The 24,524-nt window shown below is 42.2% G+C and overlaps 1 protein-coding gene across 1 annotated transcript; it reads left to right on the top strand.

Moving 5' to 3' along the window:
• The first annotated feature begins 1,757 nt into the window (after positions 1 to 1,757).
• LNP1 (leukemia NUP98 fusion partner 1) lies at positions 1,758 to 23,856 on the top strand. The gene is made up of 4 exons (XM_026658976.1): positions 1,758 to 1,907; positions 12,692 to 12,937; positions 21,223 to 21,315; positions 23,758 to 23,856. The coding sequence occupies exons 1-4, from the start codon at positions 1,758 to 1,760 to the stop codon at positions 23,854 to 23,856; spliced, it is 588 nt and encodes a 195-aa protein (XP_026514761.1).
• Positions 23,857 to 24,524: the final 668 nt, after the last annotated feature.

Raw genomic sequence — 24,524 nt, forward strand, 5'->3', positions numbered from 1 at the left:
GAACCAGTGTCGTCTATAACCCACATGTAGGTGGAAAGGCACAGATGTTGCAAATACATTAAATCCTCTGTTCCTTCAAATTCTATCTCAAAATACAGCGCCGTGCCTTTCTATCTAAGGCCCCTATGACCAAAGTATCTGAGCACCTCTTTAATGTGTGAGGAGGGAAATGCAATTATCCCCCTTGTACAGACAGGGAAATGAGACACGGACAGGATGAGTAACTTGCCCAAGGTCACACAGGATGTCTGTGATGGAACAGTGAATCAAATCCAGGTCTCCCAAGTCTTAGGCTAATGCCCTAAGCAATGGACCATCTAGCCACTTTGACTCAGAGTCCCACAGTAGTTTCTGCCCCTATTTCCCCATTGGACAATTCCACACGGAGTCTCTAGGGCCTGATTCTCCATTGTCCTGCATCTTGTGCAGCCCTTTACACCAGTGCAAAGGGAGAAAATACTACCAAATCAGAATGGTAGCTTGTGTTTTAAACCCACCTTGTGCTCAGTTTGAACTGCTGTAAATGACTACACAAGGCCCAGGCCAACACAGAATCAGGCCCACAGGGCCCAGCAATTGTTCAGCCCCATCTGGGGAGGCAGCTTTGGCCTTCAAACAGTTCTGTCGCCTCAGAGATCCTTGCAATTCCTTTGTTGGACTTTATTCCTATACACGCCTCTAGGACAAGGGCATCCCATGGCAGATTTGCCTACAGCAAACATGTCCGCCAGCGAATGGGTACTCAGTATTTGAAGACAGCGTGCTACACTCCCAGGTAGAGTGAGACTGTGGTTTTGGGCCGATCTCTCCATAGAAGGAGAAACTCACCCCAGAGCAGAAGGACCGCACATGGTCCTTGCACCACTTGAGCCCTTGAGTAGGAGCCATTTAGAATGGAGGATGCAGTGCTACTGTTTGTGCTCAGTAGGCTCAGTCCCCGCTTGCCAGGAGTGCAGTGAACACGGGGACTGTGCTTGGCCCAGGGCTCAAGTGGGCAGGTTTATGCTCTTTGCGCCCTTGTACTTCATTTCTTTGTGCACTGGAGCAGTGCTAGGCCCAGTCTAGCCTTGATTGTGGGAGATGAAGTGACCTTAGTGAAAGACAAGTGATCTGGCCTTAGACTCTAAGATTCTGTGAACCAATGTCACTCCATGTTGTCTGATGTTGCTCACCCACAATGGATGATAAAAAGATTTCTCGGGAGAGCCCTGCTTCCTGCCAGGCAGGGCATATCTTTTAATACCATCTGGAAGAACAGAGACAAAAGTTATTTCATGAAGTCAGTTAAGCCTCAATAAACAGCTGTGCCAGTTTCTGACCACTGTCAATATATCCATTCTCCTTCTCCAAATTACAAGCCTGTTTCATATCAGACCATGCACCTTCCAGGCATGTTTTTGTGGGCAACTCTTCATTGTTATTGACAGTTGATGCACTCAGCAGCAATGAATATGAATTAGGACACACATTTTCCTTGCCACCCTCCAGGCTGTGTGACATTGGGCATCTCTGTAATGGAAAGATTAAAAGAAACCTCGTTTAAAATAGATTACTAAGGATTGGCTTATATATAAGCAGTGCCTAGGGCTGCATTGGGTTGGATTGGTTTTTTTGTTAATTTGGCAGGGAATGTTTGAAACTACAACCCCTTTGCCTCTTGTTGACAGATCAGTGTGGGACTATCTGCTTGGCAGTCGGCTCTAACGTACATCTGTCCTGTCTGGTTGGGCGCTCCCCCCAGTTTGGAGTGTCTGTACATGGAATATGAAGAGGATGATGACATTTCCTTTGCAAAATGGATGAGCAGTTTCTGGGGTCACAGCTTGATTGATGAGAATGAGAAAGAGGGTAGAGGCTACAGGAAACGCCAGACGCGAGCCTTTAGTGAAAGGAGAGCCTCCCTTCCAGTAAGAAGTGTGTGTGTGTGTGTGTGTTGGGGGGAGAGCCGGGATAAGTGCCTCATCAAGGGTCTGATCTTGAGATACTGTGGTGATAAGTGTGATACACATTACTGAGTAAATGCAATTCCTGTTGGCTGCATTGGGAGGTGTGGGTGCTCAGCATCTCTCAACATCAGGCTCCTAGTACCTTTATAATGAAAGAAAGAAAGTTAGCTCCATGCCAGAAAAACAATTAAGGTATCTCAACTGGATGAGCAAAATGTTTTCACTCCTTAAGAGTTTAAGCCATAGGGGAAGTTAGGAGGCGTATATGGGCTGTGCTCACAGCATAAGGGAATGGATGTGCTTTAATTACTTATTGAATGAGGATGAGTTCTGTAAAAGACAATGAAGGGAGAGTGAGAGGGGTTTAGGGTTATTCCCTGACAGGTTTGGTTCTGGAAGGAAGGATTAGGTTATCTCAGGTTTCAGAGGAGTAGCCGTGTTAGTCTGTATCAGCAAAAACAACAAGGAATCCTTGTGGCACCTTGGAGACTAACAAATTTATTTGGACATAAGCTTTTGTGGGCTAAAACCCACTTCATCAGCTGCATAGAGGTATATATATTACAGCACATGAAAAGATGGGAAATGCCTTACCAAGTGGGGGGTCAGTGCTAACTAGGCCAATTCAATCAAGGTGGAAGTGGCCTATTCCCAACAGTTGACAAGAAGGGGTGAATATCAACAGAGGGAAAATTACTTTTTGTAGTGACCCAGCTACTCACAGACTTTATTCAGGCCTAATTCCTAATTTGGTGTCAATTTTGCAAATTAATTCCAGTTCTGCAGTTTCTCGTTGAAGTCTCTAAAGTGCCACAAGGATTCCTCGTTGTTTTTAGGTTGTCTCAGATTCTGCTCCAGCTTCGGGGAGTGAGCTATTGTATAGATCCTTTGTTGTTTAACAGTTATTTTTAATGAAACTTTTTACATAGAAATAAAATGACTAATTGTTAGAAAATGCATGACAGGAAGGCAGCCAAGGATTAAGCCCGCGTGGAAGGAGTATTCCAGAAAGATTTCTGTCCAGGACCCCCTACTTCACTGCTTTTGCTTAGCCATCTCACGTTCTTCTTCTTGTAGGGACCAAACCTGCTCTCCTTGCTTGGGCAAAACTCCCACTGACTTCAATGGGGGTCTTGCCTGAGTAAGGAGTGCAGAATTGCATTTACAAAAAAAAAAAAAAAAAAAAGACGGTTATCTCCTAAACCACTGCAGTATCGCTAGTGCGGGCTGACGCACCGTTTTATAAGGGTGAGCCAGCATAATTATGTGGTACACAAATCTGTAGTATAATTATGTAAAATGTGTTATCAATTTAAGACCCTGATCCTGCAAAGCCTTAAGCACCTGAGTAACTTTGCACACATGAACAGTCCCATTGACTTCAAAGAGACTACTCTCGTATGTAAAGTGATGTAGGTGCCTATGTCTTTGCAGGATCAGGGTCTAATTCTGTAACTATTCTGAATCAGACAAATCTGACCCTGCTGTCCTTGGCACCACCTGTCTGCATGCATAACTTCTCCTTGAGGTCAGACTAGATGATCATAATGGTACCTTCTGGTCTTAAAATCTATGAATCATTGAAATGAAAGATGCTATATATAACTAAGCTTACTATTGTATTGTGGAGATCCAGCTATTTTTGCAAGCAATTTTCTGCATTAACCCCATGTGGAGACTATATTACCTTGTTGAATTTAATCTACCCATGCTGAACCCTTGGTTCCTTTTCTCTGACATATATTATGCTGTGGGGTTTTTCATTGTTAGAATAGGTTTGCTTTTTTAAAAACACTCTACTTTGGTACTTGAGTCAAGTTCAGGAGACAGGTTGAAGCTGCAACCCAGATTCACCAGTTTTTGAACTGTCCAGTCAAATTCATTCTTGGGGCAGATCCTGGGATGGATCTATGCTGAGTGACTTCTCCACCTTAGGGTGTGACCCAGAATGTATTTATATAGCCATAGGTTTAACACAACCTTTCCTAGTACATAAAAAAGTTCATCAGTTTTGCTGACTGTGGGTAATGTCTCTCTCAGAACAGGTTTCAGAGTGGTAGCTGTGTTAGTCTATATCAGCAAAAACAACGAGGCGTCCTTCTGGCACCTTAGAGACTAACACATTTATTTGGGCATAGGAGTCACACATCATACTTAGAGTTAAGCGTGTGCTTAAGTACTTTGCTGAATAGAGATGGTTTCCTGAATCAGAGGTGCCTGGAGTATTTTCTAGATCCCTGTGCTTTTGCAGTAAAGAGAGGGAAGACGGGGGGGTTTTCCCAGAAGCCACCATAACCAATCAATGAGAGTTTTGCTGTTAACTTCAATGGGACTAGGAGTTGCCACTTCTATTAGTGTTCTTGGATAAATTCATCTTACTTCAGTGGAATTACACCAGGGATACATTTCACCTGTTTTGTTTCTCAGTCTCAGGACAATATATATTTATATATATATATAATTTGAGACTAGAAATTTCTGATCTAGAAACCTGACCAATTTGCAATGAACAGGGTTGAAAAATTGGTTTCAGAGTAGCAGCCATGTTAGTCTGTATCCGCAAAAAGAACAGGAGTACTTGTGGCACCTTAGAGACTAACAAATTTATTTAGTCTCTAAGGTGCCACAAGTACTCCTGTTCTTTTTAGGGTTGAAAAATGAAGCCTCTGATCTGTTTCTAAAAATGATCCAAACAGTGGCACTTGTAGTTTCTTAGAATCCTCTCCTTTAGCCATTTCATGCATTCACCGTGTGCCATAATCTCCCATGGCAGACCTGCCATTGCATGCACATGGTCACTTATGCAATGGGCAATACAAGTTATCTATGTCTAGCCATGTATTGACAAAGATTTGTAAAACAACTCCCCCTGCTAACTGCTATAAGAAAATTAATAATAATTTTCACTTTTAATTTCAGGATCCTAGTATCATTTATAGACATTAATGAAATGAACCTCACAACATGTCTCTGATGTATTATTATCATTCCCATTTTGCAGAGAGGAAGTTGAGTCATGGGATAAGAGGGAAGGTCCTCTCAAGGATTGGTAACTGGTTATAAGATAGGAAACAAAGGGTAGGAATAAATGATCAGTTTTCAGAATGGAGAGAGGTAAATAGTGGTGTCCCCCAGGGGTCTGTACTGGGACTATTCCTATTCAACATATTCATAAATGATCTGGAAAAAGGGGTAAACAGTGAGGTGGCAAAATTTGCAGATGATACAAAACTACTCAAGATAGTTAAGTCCCAGGCAGACTGCAAAGAGCTACAAAAGGATCTCTCAAAACTGGGTGACTGGGCAACAAAATGGCAGATGAAATTCAATGTTGATAAATGCAAAGTAATGCACATTGGAAAACATAATCCCAACTGTACAAATAAAATGATGAGGTCTAAATTAGCTGTTACCACTCAAGAAAGAGATCTTGGAGTCATTGTGGATAGTTCTCTGAAAACATCCACTCAATGTGCAGCGGCAGTCAAAAAAGCGAACAGAATGTTGGAATTATTAAGAAAGGGATAGATAATAAGACGGAAAATATCATATTGCCTCTATATAAATCCATGGTACACTCACATCTTGAATACTGCACTGCAGATGTGATCGCCACATCTCAAAAAAGATATATTGGAATTGGAAAAGTTTCAGAAAAGGGCAACAAAAATTATTAGGAGTATGGAACAGTTTCCGAATGAGGAGAGATTAATAAGACTGGGACTTTTCAGCTTGGAAAAGAGACAACTAAGGGGAATATGACAGCGATCTATAAAATCATGAGTTGTGTGGAGAAAGTAAATAGGAAGTATTATTTACTCCTCATAGCACAAGAACTAGGGATCACCAAATGAAATTAATAGGCAACAGATTTAAAACAAGCAAAAAGAAGTATTTTTTCACACAATGCACAGTCAACCTGTGGAACTCCTTGCCAGAGGATGTTGTGAAGGCCAAGACTATAATAGGGTTCAAAAAAGATCTAGATAAGTTAATGGAGGATAGCTCCATCAATGGCTATTAGCCAGGATAGTCAGGGATGGTGTCCCTAGCCTCTGTTTGCCAGAAGCTGTGAATGGGAGACAGGGGATGGATCACTGGATGATTACCTGTTCTGTTCATTCCCGCTGGGGCACCTGGCATCGGCCACTGTTGGAAGACAGGATACTGGGCTAGATGGACCTTTGGTCTGACCCAGTATGGCCATTCTTATATTCTTATGAGCACATAGGACTTAAGTATTCAGTGTCACTCAGTGGATCATTAGCAGATCTGGGAACAGAACTCAGGAATCCTGGCTCCCATGCCCTACTCTAACTATTAGGCATTACTACCTAACTAAAATCTATGCTGCCACTCCTTCCCAAAAAATCTTAGTTGGATACCATGGCATACTCTTGCCTGTACGCATGAGGCAGTGGTACACATGAGAACTGCCATCAGAAATTCTAGAGATCTGTTTCAAATCCTTTGATTGACTCAGTGATCACTGCAAACTTTAAATACAGTGGGTTATGATGCCTTGCTGAAGTTCCTGAAATCAGCAGCTGTGATCTTTTTTTTAGGGTGACCAGATGTCCTGATTTTATAGGGACAGTCCCGATTTGTGGGTCTTTTTCTTATATAGGCTCCTATTACCCCCCAACCCCATCCCGATTTTTCACACTTGCTGTCTGGTCTTTTTTTACACATTTTACCATCATTTATCATCCATCATTAAATATAATCCAGCTCAGGCCAAATTCTTTTTGCCAAAGCATTTTATGCACGTGTGTCACATATGCAAAGAGAATTAGTCCCCTCAGTGCCAGACACAAATGAGACATGTGCCCTGTTCTGGGCATTTGAAAATTATAAAACTTTATCTCCTCAGGTTCTCTGAGTGGAAAACTGAGTTATGTGGAAGGCAGAAAAGGAAAGAGAGTTTATTTCTATATAAATATGTCCACTTTCCAGAAGACATTGCTACTCTCAGTGGTGAATTTGATAAGCAAGCGACATAAGTGCAAGGGTAGAAATCATAGAAGTGTAGGGCTAGAAAGGACTTCAAGAGGTCATCTACTCCACCCCCCTCCACTAAGGCAGGACCAAGTAAATCTAGACCATCCCTGACCATACCCTATTCTTAAAATCCTCCAATGGTGAACACTCCACAACCTCCCTTAGAAGATTATTCCAGTACTTAACTATTATTATAGCTGCACATTTTTTTCCTAATATCTAACAAAAACTGCCTTGCTGCAGATTAAGCCAATTATTTCTTGACTTATCTTCAGTGGATCATCGTCTTTTTTATAACAGCCCTTAACATATTTGAAGATGTTATCAGGTGGGTCTTCTTTTCTCAAGGCTAAACATGTCCAGTTTTTTTAACATTTTCTTACAGGTCAGGTTTGCTGGGTTGCTGCTGTTGAAATTACTGACACTTTATCTATGGCAGTGGGTCTCAGCCTGCAGGCTGTGGGCCGTTTGCACCCCAGTCACCACACAATTGGGGCCCATATGACATCCTCAGGGCCGCACAGGTAGTATATATAGTGTGTGGATGCGGCCCAAATAACACATAGAGAGCTACATATGCGGCCCACAATGGAAAATAGGCTGAGAACCACTGATCTATGGAGAAGCAAAACCAAGTCAGACTAAAGGTTTGCCTATCACCACCCTATTAAAGAAGACAAACCTGATTCTAGGCTCAAACCATTTTCAGGCACAGAATGCTTGGTTATGAGGTTCTTCAAAGGAAACAAAGAAATGGACAGATAGTTTTGGATTCTGAATGTCTGATGTGCTGGGGCCTACATGCTCCAAATCTACTGTGATTCTTGAATAGGCCCCAACAAACAATCAACAGTAACGTTGGTACAGTGAAGAGCAACTCTGTCTATGGGAGCTGAGGGAGCTTAACGCCTCAGAGCATGAATAGTTTTCTTCAATAAAAATATGTGGCTTATAAAAGGAAAAACATTTTATATTCTGGGCTATGCAGTCAGCATAAATCCTGCTTGTGATGGCTGGTGCTCACTGGAGGCATCACCTAGTGGATAGGTGGTCAGACCTTTAGTTGCCACATCTCTACTCTTTCCCCCAGACCACCTCCATGCCTGGTGTCAGTCTGTCTTCTCTTTGTTTGGGCTGGAATTTCTAGGGTTACCATCCGTCCGGGTTTCCCCGCACATGTCCGGCTTTTGGGTCTTTAAATAGCCGTCCGGGGGGAATTTGTAAAAAGCTAAAAATGTCTGGGATTTCCCCCCGGACGGCTATCTAAAGACCCAAAAGCGGCTGACAGGGCAGCCGCGCCGGATTGAGCCGCTCACTTGGGGCCGCTCTGGCAGCAAAACCCCCCCCCCCCCCCCGCTTCCCTCTCCCTCCCCTGCAGCTTCAGCACACGGGTAGCAAAACGGGAGCAGGAGCTGTTTGTGCCGCTACAAGGCTTAGATAAGGGGTGGGGTCCCGGGGGGTGATTAGGGGCAGGGGTCCCGGGAAGGGGCGATCAGGGGACAAGGAGCAGGGAGGGTTGGATGGGTTGGGGGTTCTGTGGGGGGCAGTCAGGGGGGCGGGAATTGGGAGGGAGTGGCTAGGGGGCGGGGCTACACTCCCCCCCCCCCCCCGGAGTGTCCTCTTTTTTGAAAGTTCAAATATGGTAACCCTAGAATTGACCCTGGAGTCACAACAATATGATTATATAGATTGGTATTTAATATGGCCCTGCCTCAGTGATCTGCACCGAGGCCTACTCATCTTTAATGTGCATCTTTAATGTGGCCTATTCAATGATCTGCTCTGAGGCAGATACACATTTTTGAGGAAGACTTGTTCCTTAGCTGGAGCAATTGTCATGTCTAGAATGTGCTTTTCAGTCTGTCTTTTGCTTCAGACCTTGTTTTATAATTCCACATTGTGAATGCAAATTTTAAAAATGCGTTAATTAAAAAATAGAATATTTTCAAATACTACACAGAAAGAATGATGGAATATAATCCTGGATCTCAAAAGTCCTCCTGTTTTTGCCCAAATCTCCGAAGAATAGACTCTAAGAGATTTTTCCAGTAATCGATGCACACATTGACCCAGGAAATAGACTCAAAAGCTATAGTTTTGTTCAGTTTAACATAGTATGTTTACTTTCCCCCAAAACTTAATTGATTGCTTTGATGTACTTTTAAACCATAATACAATATGACCTAACAGTAAATACAGCCAAATCGACCTGTTTGAAACAGTTTATGCTTCAAAGTAAAAATAGTTTGACCAGAATCATTACAGCTTTTCTCAAAAGTGATTGTACTGGTGCTTACTGAAGGAAGTTATGTTTGGAAATGAGAACTGAGAGGATACAGTACAAGATGAATAGCCCTGAGACCAAGGTGGTTCCATCTGTAGTAAAAATGTGTGGAAAAGGTAAAGATTTGCAGAATTCTGCTGCAAAAGTGGGATGTACAAGTTAACAATTATCAGGACATTAAGTCACAAGAAAAATCTATATAACAAGATTCCAAGAATGTCACTCAGTGTGTTGCTCTGAAACCTGTTATGTCTATCAAGTCAGTGTAAAATGATGGAAGCAGCTACAAGCATTTTTGTTCACAATATCACCAGGTTCAATCACCACCAGGATTCATGGTCTGTTAGCATCAAATTTTCAAGTTCTCAGCCATTTTGACTTAACAAATTACACCCTTGTGGTGTACAGCTACAGTTAGGCATGAATCTATGACATGCCAAGAGTCTTAGACCATTGTGATATCAGAGGTAACTCAACCAATCGCCACCCTTCCTCTACAGTTAATTTGCATGCAACAGTTTCATTGGTTGTATGAGGGAGACTGCACAGATGGTGGATTACATGGTCCAAAAGCCACACGTGTGTGTCCAACTGCCATGTGCACAATCCAACACAAATCTACCTACACAGCCTTCTGCCAGACACAAATCAATGCAATCATTCACACAACACAACCAGCATACACAGTAATTCCAAACACACATAGCCCCTCACTGCAGCACATACCCGTCATTTGCCACCTGCACAAATCTACACAACTTTCCCTGCACAGCAACATAATCAGCACACACAATAACCCCAAACATCACTCTGAAGCCTAAAATGTGTTTTGGGTCAGTGTGAAGCTATGGAAAGAACTACACATGGTTGAGAATATCACCAGGTTCAATCATCACTGGGATTCACAGTCTGTTACTGTCCAATTTTTAAGTTCTCAGCCCTTTTGAGTTTGACACACTGACTTTACTAATTACACCTGGGCTGCAGCATGGGATTTTAATTACTGCCAGTGTGTAAATCGAAACAACCAATTAAAAAGTCAAAATCCATGTATATGGGACTGTCATATCTTGATGAAAAATGCATAGCTCTGTCTTGCTTCAAATATGGCAGTATCTGGGCCGGCACAAATGTAAATGTCAGTGAGATTATTTATTTATTTATTTATTTATTTTTAATCCTTCGGAGTCTGACTGTCTGAGCCAAGTCCACTCACTCCCTGTATTGTTAGAAATCCACTGAAACTGTTTCATCCCATGCTGGCACACTGATTTCTGCAGGCAGACAATTATTGCTCCCAATTATTGCTTTCTGTAGTAAGGTATGCTATTTGTCTAGGATACAGGGTGTTGTAGTTTGGCTTTTCACTGACTTCCTGTGTTCTGATAGACCACACCAACATTTGTGGGCTTTATGGATATTTTCTGGGTCTCATGTTTGGGACCATTTTTGTATTGTATGTCAGTGTGGCTGCTCCCAGTAGGCTTAGCTTTGCGCTACTACTGCTAATAAGAGAGACCTGGAGACCTCTGCAAATAACAGTACCATTATTAGTGCATCAGACCCAGAATGCACAATTCAAAAATTCGGTGGGTGTAAGAAATCAGAGAGGTGCGGCTCATAGGTTCTATCATGACTCTAAGAGCTAGAGTCATGTTACGGACAGTAGAAGGAGGTAAATCACTGGAGTAGTATTAGCCAGAGGCAGCAGACATCAGATGTAGGGTCTAATTTTAAGAGGTGCAGAACACCCAGAACACCAGATGTAGTCAATGGGAGCTGCAGGTGCTCAGCGTATAAGAAAATCAGGCTCCGAATGCCTGTGTGTATATGGGGAATAGGGGAGAGTGAGCTCCACAGTGGCCCTTGCTAGACCATAGCTCTGCAGCTGCTTACGAGCACACAGAGGAGTGGGAAAATCAGGCCATAGCCAAGGCCTCAGTCATGCCTGCTCTGAGGCAGACAGCGCTTCCAGCCTCACTGGTGTCCCCTCCTTGCTGGGTGCTGCGTGGGATCACTGTGCGTGGGAAAGACTGTGCATTAAGCCTGTGGCTAATGCATAAGCCCCGTTCAGAAAATATACCTCATATTTAATGCTCTTTCCCATCTTTTCTTAGAATATATTTCTAGACTGTGGGACAGATCCTCAGCTGGTATAGAATTATAGAATTATAGAAATGTAGGACTGGAAGGGACCTCGATAGATCATCTAGTCCAGTCCCCTGCACTGAGGCAGGACTTAATATTATCAAAACCATCCCTGACAAGTGTTTGTCTAATCTGTTCTTAAAAACCTCCCATGACAGAGATTCCACACCCTCCCTAGGTAATTTGTTCCAGTGCTCAACTACCCTTACACTTACGAAGTTTTAATCTAAATTTCCCTTGCTCCAATTTAAGCCTATTACTTCTTGTCCTGTCCTCAGTGGATAAGGAAAACAATTTATCACCCTCCAATCTGTAACATTTAAATATTTGAAGACTCTTATGTCTCCCCTCAGTCTTTTCCAGAGTAAACAAACCCACTTTTTTCCTTGTAGGTCATGCTTGCAAGACCTTTAATCGTTTTTGTTGCTCTCAGGTGTAGCTTCCTTGAAGTCAATGGAGCTACTCTGATTTATAGCACCCGAGGATCTGGCTCCAACTTCAGAAAGACACTGTTGACTATTTCGAAGGCTATATAATACTTAGTACTTATATGTCACTTCATTCTCCTTTACAAACATTGAATTAATCCTCACAACATCCTTGTGAGGCAGATCAGTAAATGTTATCTTCTTTGGACAGCTGAGGAAACTGAGCTACAGAGAGTCCAAATTTTTCAAACTTGGGTGCCTAAAGGTAAGGCACCTAAACTAAGGCTACATCTATGCTATAAGCTAGCAGATTGATTCCCAGTTCACGCAGACATACTCGCGCAAGCTCTCATCAAGCCGGCGAACTAAAAATACTAGTGTAGCCGCGGTAGCACAGGTTCAGGCAGGTTTGTGCACGTGGCAGCCAGCCCATGCTACCCTCGCTGCCCGTGCTACCATGGCTATACTATTGTTTTTTAGCGTGCTAGCGCAATGAGAGCTAGCACGAGTATGTCTGCACGAGCTGGGAATCACTCCCCTAGCTCACAGATAAATGTAGCCACGGTGCCCTGATTTTTAGAGGTGCTGAGCAGCCGCAATTGCAGCTGGAATCAATGGATGCCGAGAGTACTCAGCACCTCTAATAATTAGGCTACTTATTTGAATGCCTAAGGTTAGGTATCCGCAATTGAAAAATTTAACTAAGGGGCAAATTCTGCTTTGGTCTCTGTGGAGGGTCCTTGGCAGGGTGGTTCGTGGCACAGGGCGGGCAGGCTACAAGAGGCTGTACAGCGTCCTTCATCCATTCTGTAGCAGAGTTTGATGTACATAAAGGCTGCTCTGCTTTTATACGTAGTACTGAACATTGACGTCTTCTATTGCAGGCCAAGCTTTCGTCCATCCATATGACAAGACTTCATGCATCTACCAAAACCCCATCTTCAGGCCACTTGAGGGGCTGCAAGGAATTTCAAGAGGGTCAAGATGTTAAATGCCATTGTCACACAAAGGCATGCAAAATATCCTCACCAGATGGCTCGGGATCAACAAGTAGATCAAACTCGATCCAGGAATTTTCAGAATCCTTTGAGAAGCAACTGCATTTCAAAATCAAGCGCTCCGTTTCTTTGGTAGGTAACCACCATTACGGGTGCTTAGTCCACATAAGAAACAATGAGCCAAATTCATCCCATTGACTTCAATGGGGATATACCAAGGATGCATTTGGATTAGTCTCTTAAATGAGGCAGTTTGTACAGTAGCACAAACAGGCTTAGTTTGATAATATATTATTAGCCTGAACACCCTTAATGTCGTGCCATTCTCTATACCAGTTGCTGGTGGGATTCCAAAATAAGGCAACTAGCTAGCCTGGACTGACCGTGGTGGTAAGATGTTTTAAATGGATTCTCCAGCTGTGCCAATGAAGTGTTACAATATTAAAATTGTGCTGCTTTTTATAGCTGGACAGGTAGCTGCTCACCTTAGCCCTCTTTCCCGTTGCTACTGACCTGTTTAACCATATAGAGTGTTACTCGTAAGATGGCCCCTGAAGCATAGGCATTTTACTATATTTTCTATTTGCCTTGATGACACAACCAGTTACAATAGTTTCTGTCTTATAGTTCAGTTTCCTAGGATTTAACACATATTCTCCCGTCTTAACTATTCATAAAAATGGAGAGAGAATAATACATTTTAGCATTTTTTATTTCAAGGCCTTTCATAAAAGGAACACAGTCAACTTGAATCACACTGCCTGAAAAGGTTTTACTTATTGTTGCCAGTGAAACTTAAGATTACTAGAACTGAATAAACAGAGGGGGAAATATTTCTCTCTCGTTTTCCAATTTGTTTTCTTTGCATTTAACAATACTTTGTGTGTAGTCATTTTCAGCTGTTTGTGTGAGTCTTTCATACAGCAGTATGGGAGAGAAAATCTTTACAAAAAGAAGATGTGATTGTAAAACCACAAAAAAATCGATAGATGGACTCTGGAGCAGATCCAAAACCTGAAATGACTTTTAACTCTTGTTATTTTTTGTTTTGCTAGATTTCAAGTTGACTCTGGTCCAGCAAGGCATTTGAGCAGGTGTCTTAAGCATGAGATTTCAATAGGACTACTCCCATTCATTACATTCAGTGGGCCCACTCACATGCTTCAGGGATAGGCACCAGCTTATATAAGTTGCTGAATTCAGCTCCAAAGAGACGAGATTGGCTACCCTATCTCTTTCATAGACAAAAGCTATTTTAAAAGCAGTGATTAAATTTTCAAGTTGTGAACTCTTAGGGTCAGATCCTCATCTGGCATTAATTTGCAAAGCTCCATTAAAGTAAATTTGGCCACACTGGTTTACACCAGCTGATCTGTAGTTTTTAAAAGTGGTAAAATATCCTTTAATTTGATGACTTAATATAAAGTGGAGTATGGTACATGGAGAAGAAAGGGCTGGCAGTTGGGAACAGATTCTGACTGGCTTTGAGTGGTGGGACAGAGAGGAGAGATATGTCATAAATGTCCTTCACTTTGCTTGTGCTCCCGGGCAGGAACCAGCCACAAAATCACAGTCCTTCGACTCCCTGAACACAAGGACTGCTCCAGGCTCACGAAGATGACAATTATCATGAGGATGATAATTACAGCGTATAAGACTATTGTTATAACTTTATGTGCACCTTTGTAACCTCTTTTTCCCCTTTAGGGACTGCTGAGCTCAGAATTTATTTCATTTAGGACCTTGCACTGTCCCTTTTGCTTTTCTCCACATAACTATTCTGGTTTATTTATTGTTTGCAAGAGTTGCCTATGGCTAGATAGTCTGTAAGTGCACAATACGGTTTGGATAAATGTACTGCATATAATACACAAAGTTCTCACTTCTGACTGTACTTTAGAAGGAAACCAGAATGTGTGTAGATAACATTAGTGTTTCCCTGGGGTGTAACTGGGGTATACTTCGGTTCATCTTTCAGGCAGCCTGATCCTTCAAGGTGCTGCTTACGTTCAAAGCCCCTTGAAGCCAATGCAAGTTGAAGGTGTTCAGCACCTTCCAGTATTGGACGTTAGCTGTCAAAAATATGAGAGAGAATTTGAGAGTACACTTGAACTTGGATTTCAAGTTTAGCCATGAGAATTCCTATTTCTTTGAACACTATAAAAGTCCTTGAGGTGGCATTCAATCCATCCTTTACACTGCAACACAGGAAAGATACATGGGGAAGAGGCAATCCTATTCAACCTCATTCTTAGTGTATTGCTTCCCTCTTGAAATTTGCACTGATGACAGCTAATAACCTTCAGCACCTGTGTTTGGGGAGGTCTTCAGAACCAACAGAGAACATCATCAAGGCATGTGGAGGCTTCATTACAACCTGGATCAAGTGAGAGAGTAGCAAGACAGAGGCTGGTCTGAAATCCCAGGGCTCCTCCTCCCTCATGGCCTTTCAGATGGGTGATCCCACCTGTAGGTGTGCAGCATACCGAGGTTATAGGGGAACACATGTTGCACCCTGCTGGGTTTTAGGGTGACTACTCTGGGGCCATGAGTTTGAGACACTCATGTTAATGCTGATTTGGCACAGGTAGGTGACCAGCATTTTTATAATATATTTTTGATGAAATAAATTATGAGCTTTTGTCACTCTTTTGGGGATTTGTTTCTAATTTTCTCCATTCTATTTTCCTTTCAGCAACCTGAGGGCATGAAGGAGAGGAGAGAGCGAGGGAGGATGTGCATGTCCAAGAGCAGATCTCACAAGAAAGAGGGAGGGAAGAGGGAGCCAAAGAAAGAGCAGGAGGAAGAAGAAATACCAGAGATTTCTGCTGGAAAACAAAGCTAATAGCTTCCATCCTCAGGAGGCATTAAAAAGAGAGATTTCTGCATAAAAGGTTACAGTGTATTGGAGCCATTTACTGAAAGAGTAAAGTGAGTTTTGTTGTTTTGTTTTGATTAGATGGAAGAGGCCAGTTAGCTAAAGTAAAGTAAACCCTAATTTTTAAAATAAAATGATTACAGTGATACTTTTGAAGCTGTGTTTCTATTGTCCTCTTTTTACTTTCTCCATTATAAGCGTGACACTTGCTTTAAGGAGAGTGCGTGCCTAGTTGGAGCAAGGTTTAAGTGAGCCCTGCATCATTTTAATCTGGATTTCAGTCAGATTTAGATTTATCACAGCAGTGGACGTGCTCATTTAAAAGGAGAATGAACACAGGTTGCAGACCCTTGCAAAATCACATGTAACCCGCTTCATTTAAATTTTTGTTAAAAATTGGAAATTGAGCCCAGACTTATCAAGAGGTTTGAGAAAGAAAAATGTCACACAAACTGCCAAGCGCTATACAGCTCTGACAGTTGGTTTGGTTTGTCTTGTAAATGAAAAATTTCTTTTTTTAACCACCCCCCAAACATTTATTGAAGCAATAAAACAAAAGGGAATACACAGCTTTCACTGAATATATCACTGGCTCTGTTTAAATCCAGGCTCTTGCTTCTGCCCCGCCTGTCCCTGCTATACCTCATTGCTTCACCACGTTTCCTTACCCTTTACTATCCCTCCGTGTTACCCTTGCTCCACCTCATCTCTCCCCACCATGCACCCAATGTCAATTTCCCCACCCGTGAACTAATGCACCCTCCCACTTCTACCCCCAGGCCTCACTCATCTACCTCAATCTCTCTTGTGCTGGTCCTCCCCGCCCCATTTACTGTCTCACTTACCCACTCCACAATTCCTGTGAACCCTCATTGTCTCATTTCCGACCTTATCTCTCTTATGCCCCTGTAATCCAAAGACTTCCCCAATAAAACCAGACTAACCCTCACCAATCTGTGTTCTTCAGGGAGATTGCCAAGAGAGAACATTGCTTCCACAATCCAACAAAGCAGGAATGTTCAGTGGAAGGGTAGCAGTCCTTTACCTTTACCACTTGTTCCACTTCCATGATTAGGGTCTTTGCCAAATGAAGGGAGCTGGGCTCCTGGTCTGCCTTTTCTAAGCAGGGCCTAGAGAAGCCCCATCTCCCAAAGGATGAAGTTTCCCTGTACTCAGGGGAGAGTCCCACCAAATATGGGCAAGATTTCCTTCTGGGCACAGGAAAAATCTGCCCAGGTGATGGGACTTACCTCAGCAGAGGGAAAAAAAGAACTAGATAAGTTCATGGAGGATAGGTCCATCAATGGCTATTAACCAGGATGGCCAGGGATGGTGTCTCTAGCCTCTGTTTGCCAGAAGCTGGGAATGGGTGACAGGGGATGGATCACTTGGTGATTACTTGTTCTGTTCATTTCCTCCGGAGCACCTGGCATTGGCCACTGTCGGAAGACAGGATACAAGGCTAGATGGACCTTTGGTCTGACCCAGTATGGCTGTTCTTATGTAACCCTCCCTATTATGGGAAGGGCTTTCCTAGGCTTTGCCTATAGAAAACAAGGACAGGATAACACTATTAGGGAAGATGGAAGGCTAATGACAGTACAGGCAAGAGTCAAAAAATTTTTGGTTGTCCTAACTGTGATTTTCCATGATTAGCAAAAATCTTGTCACTTTAAAGCAAAGTAGAGCCTTAATTTTGAATTTCCAAACTCTTAAAAGTTTAGGTTGTCTGTAAAGCTTTTCAAAAACTTAGCTCCATCTTAATTTTGTGTTTGTTTTGGAGTATAAAAAAGGTGATTGACCTGTAGTTAGTGTCTGTTATATGTTTTTCCTTTGTAGCAAACATTATAAAATTAATAAACACAAATGAAAAAACTAAAGATGTGCTCATTTACAGTCGTCATTAGTGGGTTCCTTTCGTGTTCAAACTGGAATTTCACACAGTCCTTCTTTCATACAAAACTGCTATGCTGATGCAATTTTCTTTAACTAAAATTTAAAAATTACATTACACAACAATTTAGGATAGAAGCTGTCACAGCTACTGGGTGAGCTACACTTTGGACCCCTTTGCAGTCCCTCTTGAGCAGTGTTTTTCAAACTTTTGTACTGGTGACCCCTTTCACATAGCTAGCCTCTGAGTGCAAACCCCCCCCCCCATAAATTAAAAACACTTTGTATATATTTAATACCATTATAAATGCTGGAGGCAAAGCAGGGTTTGGGGTGGAGGCTGACCGCTCGCAACCCCCTGAGGGGTCCCGACCCCCAGTTTGAGAACCCTTGCTCTTGAGTGTACCCCTCAGGTGGCAGGCTTCACCTCTCTCAGGGATGGAAACCTGCAGTTCAGCCATTCTTAGACTGGTTCTCTGGGTTGCAGTCCCCACTGTTTCCCAACCATGTTAACATGACAGGGCCAGCTCTAGTTGGACCTCCAGGAACATGACACCAGTGGCTGATTGAAATTATTCAAAACAGCTTCTTCTTCCAAACCAATGTATTGTTTATTTGGCCAAAGGCAAATGGCAATCAGAAAAAAAGGTTAAAGGCCTATTTGTCGGGTCCAAAAGCTTAATTATGAATTGCAAATGGAAGTAGATGTGGGAAGCTGATCTGGAAAAAAACAAGTCACGTGTTCCCTCAAAATGCTCATAAACAACTAATACCGATGAACTGAGCTAGTTTTAAAGCAAAGGCCTCTATCACTGGAGCTAAAGGAGAACTAGCTAGTGGCAGGAGTAGGTGTTTTAGTTTCTCTGTGGGGCAGTCACTGAAGGGTGACATCACACATGTGTCTGTGCACATTTTAAAGCCAGTACACTACACCTCCCCTGACTCACTAGGGATAGGTAATGCTCTGTTAAAATAATCTCCTCTGCTGTGTTTCCTGACACCTGAGACTGACTGGTATACTCTCCTCTGGGAAGTGAATCCAGGGGTATACAGAGAAATTCTTCTGTAATAGGCATCTCAATAGCAGGATCCAACTGTAACAAGATGATTTCTAAGAGGACTATCAAAACTGTTTACAGTGTCACTCCCCACGCTTTTAGGTTTGTGAATGTTCAGCGTCACAGCAGGGTAAAAATTCCCTGATGCTTCTGATGTATTATTTAATCAAAGCATGATTTTGAGGATGGCTCAAAGTTCAGCTACATCTGTCTATAATTAAATGTGACAGTTGACAAGGACAGCATGAAACCATTGATACATTTATTTCTATACTAGCAACACATTCTAAGAAAAAGGGGGAAATCTAACAGAAATTCAAAACCAAACAACTCAGAGCCACTAGATACATAAAAACAGAACATGAAATAAACACAGCAAAAGAAAAAACTAATATTAAATATGCAAACATACAAATGAATACATTTTGCATTTGTTCTCAGATGTATTAAATAATACTGATGGATGCCAATGCCAGGCTCTGGGTGCTCTCAATGCACACATACTGCATACAGTCTCTAGATATATTCATATAGACTGCCTAAAATTATCCACTAAGAAAACCAGTCATAATCACAGGATATGCAATTATCCCATCATCCACCAAAGCCCTGGAAAATAGATAGGCCTTGTAGCATGTCCAGAAGAATAATACATCCAGGATTGGGTGGACTAAGCTCAGAAGTGAATTCAAGAGTCAAGGAACATTCACAGAGAATCAGTTCCCTTTTTGTAACACTGTGGCCTTGTCTACACTACGGGGGGAGATCGATCTAAGTTACACAACTTCAGGTACGTGAATAAAGTAGCTGAAGTCGACGTACTTAGATCTACTTACCGCGGGGTCCACACACTAAGCTATGTCGACGGGAGCTGCTCTCCCGTCAACTCCCCTTGCACTTCTCATTCAGGTGAGGTACAGGAGTCGACTGTGATCTGCAGTCAATTTAGCAGGTCCTCACTAGACCCGCTAAATCGACCACCGATGTATTGATTGCCGTGTGTCGATCCCCGGGTAAGTGTAGACAAGCTCTGAGGCAGCTCCAGCTTACTCTCTATTTAAATAAATGAGGGAATAAACTCACTCATCGAAGCACACATCACTAAGGATCTGATTTTCATTTACAGTAAGGTTGCTTTACACTGCTTTGGTTATTTACACCCACTTTAAGGCCTTTTAACACTGCCCAGTGCTTAATTTGTAATAAAAGAGGTGCCAGGGCTCAAGCAATTAGGCGCTGGGGCTAAGGCAATTTTTTTTACTTTCATAACTGACGCTGCAAGCCCAGAGGTGCTGGGGCTCAGTCCTGGCAGGCCCTGGCACAAATTAAGCACTGACACTGCCAGAGTGGTATAAAGTGACTTTAGGCAAAGAAGAATCAGACCAAAAGTGTGACCTAGCGTAACACAGTCCATCTGGCTCGTCCCCTTCTCACAGACCTTCCTTTGCTAGTCTATAGGAGGATGTACCCACTCTGTGGAACTGATGGGCCAGACTCCACTCCTCCTGCAAGGAAGATCTCTCTGAATCCAGGTCGCCAATCATAAGCCCAGAATGACCCCTCCTGAGCTGTAGGCAAACACAGCTTCCCTCAGCAGTGTCTTGTCACAATAGCCATGCAGAGAATAGCCAGGAAGAAGTTGTAAAGGGTGGATCATAGCTTTATCCACAACCAGCTAATATGTTTTCAAACATGACTGTCCTTGTCCATGCTAATGGCACAATTGTACTTAACATCATGCTGTTTAAATTTGGTTAGTTAACATATTTGCTAAAATGATGCATTTTCCAGGTGTATACAAGGCCTTGAAGACAAGACATAGGTGAGGAATGTATGACAGTTGTACTCAGCAGCAAGGCTATGGAGATCCTCCAGTCCTTCCCACATAGCATGGGGGACCCTAAGCTAACTGAGTTTATTCTACTCATGGGGCTGAAGTATGAATCAAAGAGGAGCTCTGCTTCTGCTCTGCAGACCACAGGGAAGGATTCCTGGATGTCTTTCCCTCATACACGTCACCAATGCCTGGCCAAGTTATTCAGGCTGGGTCCTAAGCACAGAATTTGGTCCTCAGGAGATAAATCTGCTCACAGATCTACACAGCAAATCTCAGCTGATTTTCTGCGCTCCCTGGATGTGCAGAATGCCAGTAAAAGGGCTGCCATGATGGCCTTAAACCTGGTAGAGCTGCTCCCTGGAGGCTCTCTCATATGGAGATCATATGGATAGCAGAAAGCAGCCCTTACTGGTTTCTACAACTGACAGGAGGGAACCAGCCTAATTAAGGGCAGCTGCAGGATTGGGGTGGTGTGCAAAGGCCATCTTTGTGTCCCTCTCCTCAGCTCTGACAAGTGCTACTCATCCATAGTTGGGGACCTGGCCATTTAAATTAATAGATTTCTTTATGCATGGGATAAATTCAATCCCAGATCAATAGAACTCAGATCTCAGCTGTAAGGTAAGTAAACATCATATGTAAAGCCACTCTTTGGTCTGCTAACTTATCCGATACAATCCGGTTACTCAACCACAAGTAGTTCTGGGTTGGAGTCATCCTATGACTGACAGTGATTTATGTTCCTTTGAAGGATGAAGATTCGGATCCATGTGTTATTTGTCATGATGATCTTCATACTGGCAGTATAATAGAACTTCACTGCATGCACAGCTTTCACAAAGAGGTACTGCAAGAAACTCGGGGGGCCCTATTTCCCGTCAGTTACAGTTTACTTGGAAGAGGAAGGATTCCATATATGACCTTCCATGACAGCAACTAGACTTTGACTGAGCCCCTTATGCTGGTGGTTGAGATGGGGCGGTGGGGAGGTGGGGGGGTGTAGAAGCTGCTGCACTACTTGATGCTCCTCCTACACGGGATGAATTCCCCAGTGCCCAGCTAAGCTGCCTCCATGACAGCTTTGTACTAGAGGAGAGTAACAAAAACTGCCCTAATGCAGGGCCGGATCAGAACCTCTGTATCCAGTGTGTATTTGTTCCTGATATCAATTGGTTGAAAAATAATTATAGCAAAAGAATGGAATCTGGATGTCTCCGCGGAATTGATACTGGGATAGGGATGAGAGGGTTTAACTTCTAGGCTCTAGTTCAAATCTGGCCCAGGACAGAAGTGGCCAAGCATTGCTATAAATGTTTCATGCTTGGTGTGAAAGAGTTTGGTGGGTTTGGTACAATCTTCAGTGGACAGCTGATCACATGGCAACAACCAGTAGCAAAAATGGCACTCTTATTGGCACACTCAGCAAAGTGACCAAGGATCAAATTAGCCATAGAAAATGTATCATGTCCCTAGAAATGATCTCCCAAGGTGATGCTTTAGGCATAATGGTTGGGAAGCTTGATACTGCTGCTTATACCTCTTCTGTGGATAAACACAGGACCTTAGTCTCAAGAACTGTCAATCTAGCACTAAATTAACTAACTAACTAACTAAAGAGAGAGAGAGAGAGAGATCTTATACTCCTGAAAAATTAAAATTGGATCTGATCCTGATCCTATTGAAGTCAATTCAATGAAAGCAGAATTGAGTCCAATAACAGCATTCATAGAGGAACTCATGGAGAATGGGTGAGATCATGGAGGACCGGAGAAGGGGACCCGGGGAATTATAGACCAGTCAGTATAACTTGGATAACTGGAAAGATACTGGAAAAAAATATTAAACAAACAATTTGTAAACACCTAGAGGATAATACGGTTGCAAGGGATAGCCAACATGGATTTGTCAAGAATAAATCATGCCAAATAAACCTTATTTCCTTCTTTGATAGGGTTACTGGCCTAGTGGATGGGGGGAAGCAGTAGCCAGAATATATCTTGATTTTCATAATGCTTTTGACACAATCCCACCTGACATTCTCGTAAGCAAACTATGGAAATGTGATCTAGATGAAATTACTATAAGGTGGGTGAACAACTGGTTGAAAGACCCTACTCAAAGAGTAGTTATTGATAGTTCACTGTCAAGCAGGGAGGATGTATCTAGTAGGGTCCTGCAGGGGTGAGTCCTGGGTCCAATGCTATTCAATATTTTCGTGAATGACTTGGATAATGGAGTGGATAATATGCTTATAAAATTTGCAAGATGACATCAAGTTGGGAGGAGTTGCATGCACTTTGGAGGACAAGATTAGAATTCAAAATGATCTTGAGAAATTGGAGAATTGGTCTGAAATCAAGTAGACAAAATTCAACAAAGTTAAGTGTAAAATACTATACTTAGGAAGGAAAAATCAAATGCACAACTACAAAATGGGGAATAACTGGATAGGTGATAGTACTGTTGGGGGTTATAGCAGATGTCAAACTGAACATGGGTCAACAACATGATGCTGTTGCAAAAAAGGCTAATATCATTCTGGGGTGTACTGACAGGAGTGTCATATGTAAGATATAGGAAATAATTGTTTCATTCTACTAGGCACTGGTGAGGCCTCAGCTGGAGTATTGTGTCCAAGTCTGTCTGTCACACTTTAGGAAAGATGTGCATAAATTGAAGAGAATCCAGCGGAGAGCAAGAAAAATGTTAAAAGATTTAAAAAGCCTCACTTCTGAGGGAAGGTTAAAAAAACTGGGCATGTTTAGTTTTGAGAAAAGAAAACTGAGAGGGGATCCTGATAGCAGTCTTCAAATATGTTAAGCGCTGTTGTAAAGAGGACAGTGATAAATTGTTCTCCATGTCCACTAAAGGTAGGACTTAATCTGCAGCAAGAGAGATAGATATTAGATATTAGGAAAAACTTTCTAACTATAAGGATAGTTAAGCTCTGGAATAGGCTTCCGAAAGAGATTGTGGAATCCCCATCACTGGAGGTTTTTAAGAACAGGTTGGACAAACATCTGTCAGGGATGGTCTAGGTTTAGTTGGTCCTGCCTTATTGCAGGGGCTGGACTTGATAAACTCTTGAGGTCTCTTCCAGTCCTATATTCTATGATTCACTGAATACATGGGTTTTATGCTGCATTTTAAAAAAAGGTTAGATCAAAGCTTTGGTCATATATGGGAATTTACCAATCATCCCTCTCAAAAATCCTGGTAGTTGACTGTCAATGCAACAAGTTTGGATTGCTAACTTTCTTTTCCCCATATTCTTTTCCTCCAACAGTGTATCGAAAAGTGGCTGCTAAAGAAACCAACCTGCCCAACTTGTCGCATCCACGTGCTCATGTCAAAGTCTATTTTAGACCTTCATCAACCAGGATGAAAAGAGAGCTCAGAAGGACTCCATAGAGGACTCATTACAAAGCTCCATTTCACTTAGAGAAGAAAAAACAAAAAAGAATGGTCATGCCTTAGATCACAGGGTACAAGGTAGTTATAACAAGTATAGCTTTTTTTAATGTTAGAAATCAACTTTAAAGATCAAAAATGACTAAATGAAAACCAACTAACACATTCTGCCTGTGCATGCCACTGCAACATGCCAATGTTTGTGGGAAAAGAGTGAAAAAATATTTGTTTTTACCATTGTACAGACAACTGTAAATAAAAATCACATATTTGCTACAAAAAGAAATAATTTAATGGTGAATTTCACTCATTTTTGTTAAATAGCTGGATGATATGATTATTGTGCAATAGAGGGAACTCTTTAGTCCATATTGAGAGAATTAAGTGATACACTGGCATGAAGTTAAAAATTAATTACAGTGCCACTGAGAGACTCTGGATTGACAGATACTACAATGAAAGCTGGAGCAGTGATGCTGTAATCTTCCCTTTTCTTCTAAACTTTCCCTACACTATTCTTTTTAATCTCACTGTATTAATCCTATTCATCTTTTGAGTTCTAGGTTCCCATGCCTGTTATGAAAGTCAGTTGACTAGTTGGTTGATCAGATCATAGCGCCCTGGACCGGTTGAAGGACTAAT

Source organism: Terrapene carolina, unplaced genomic scaffold (genome assembly GCF_002925995.2).
Source record: "Terrapene carolina triunguis isolate 2854851 unplaced genomic scaffold, T_m_triunguis-2.0 Scaffold558, whole genome shotgun sequence".
Lineage (NCBI taxonomy): Eukaryota > Metazoa > Chordata > Testudines > Emydidae > Terrapene > Terrapene triunguis.

Excerpts from the sequence above, each read along its gene's own strand:
- LNP1 (XM_026658976.1), top strand. The coding sequence starts at position 1,758 with ATGGAATATGAAGAGGATGATGACATTTCCTTTGCAAAATGGATGAGC. Across the intron at positions 12,938-21,222 it reads TCAAGCGCTCCGTTTCTTTG|GATGAAGATTCGGATCCATG; the intron begins GTAGGTAACCAC and ends GTTCCTTTGAAG. Across the intron at positions 21,316-23,757 it reads TGCACAGCTTTCACAAAGAG|TGTATCGAAAAGTGGCTGCT; the intron begins GTACTGCAAGAA and ends TTCCTCCAACAG.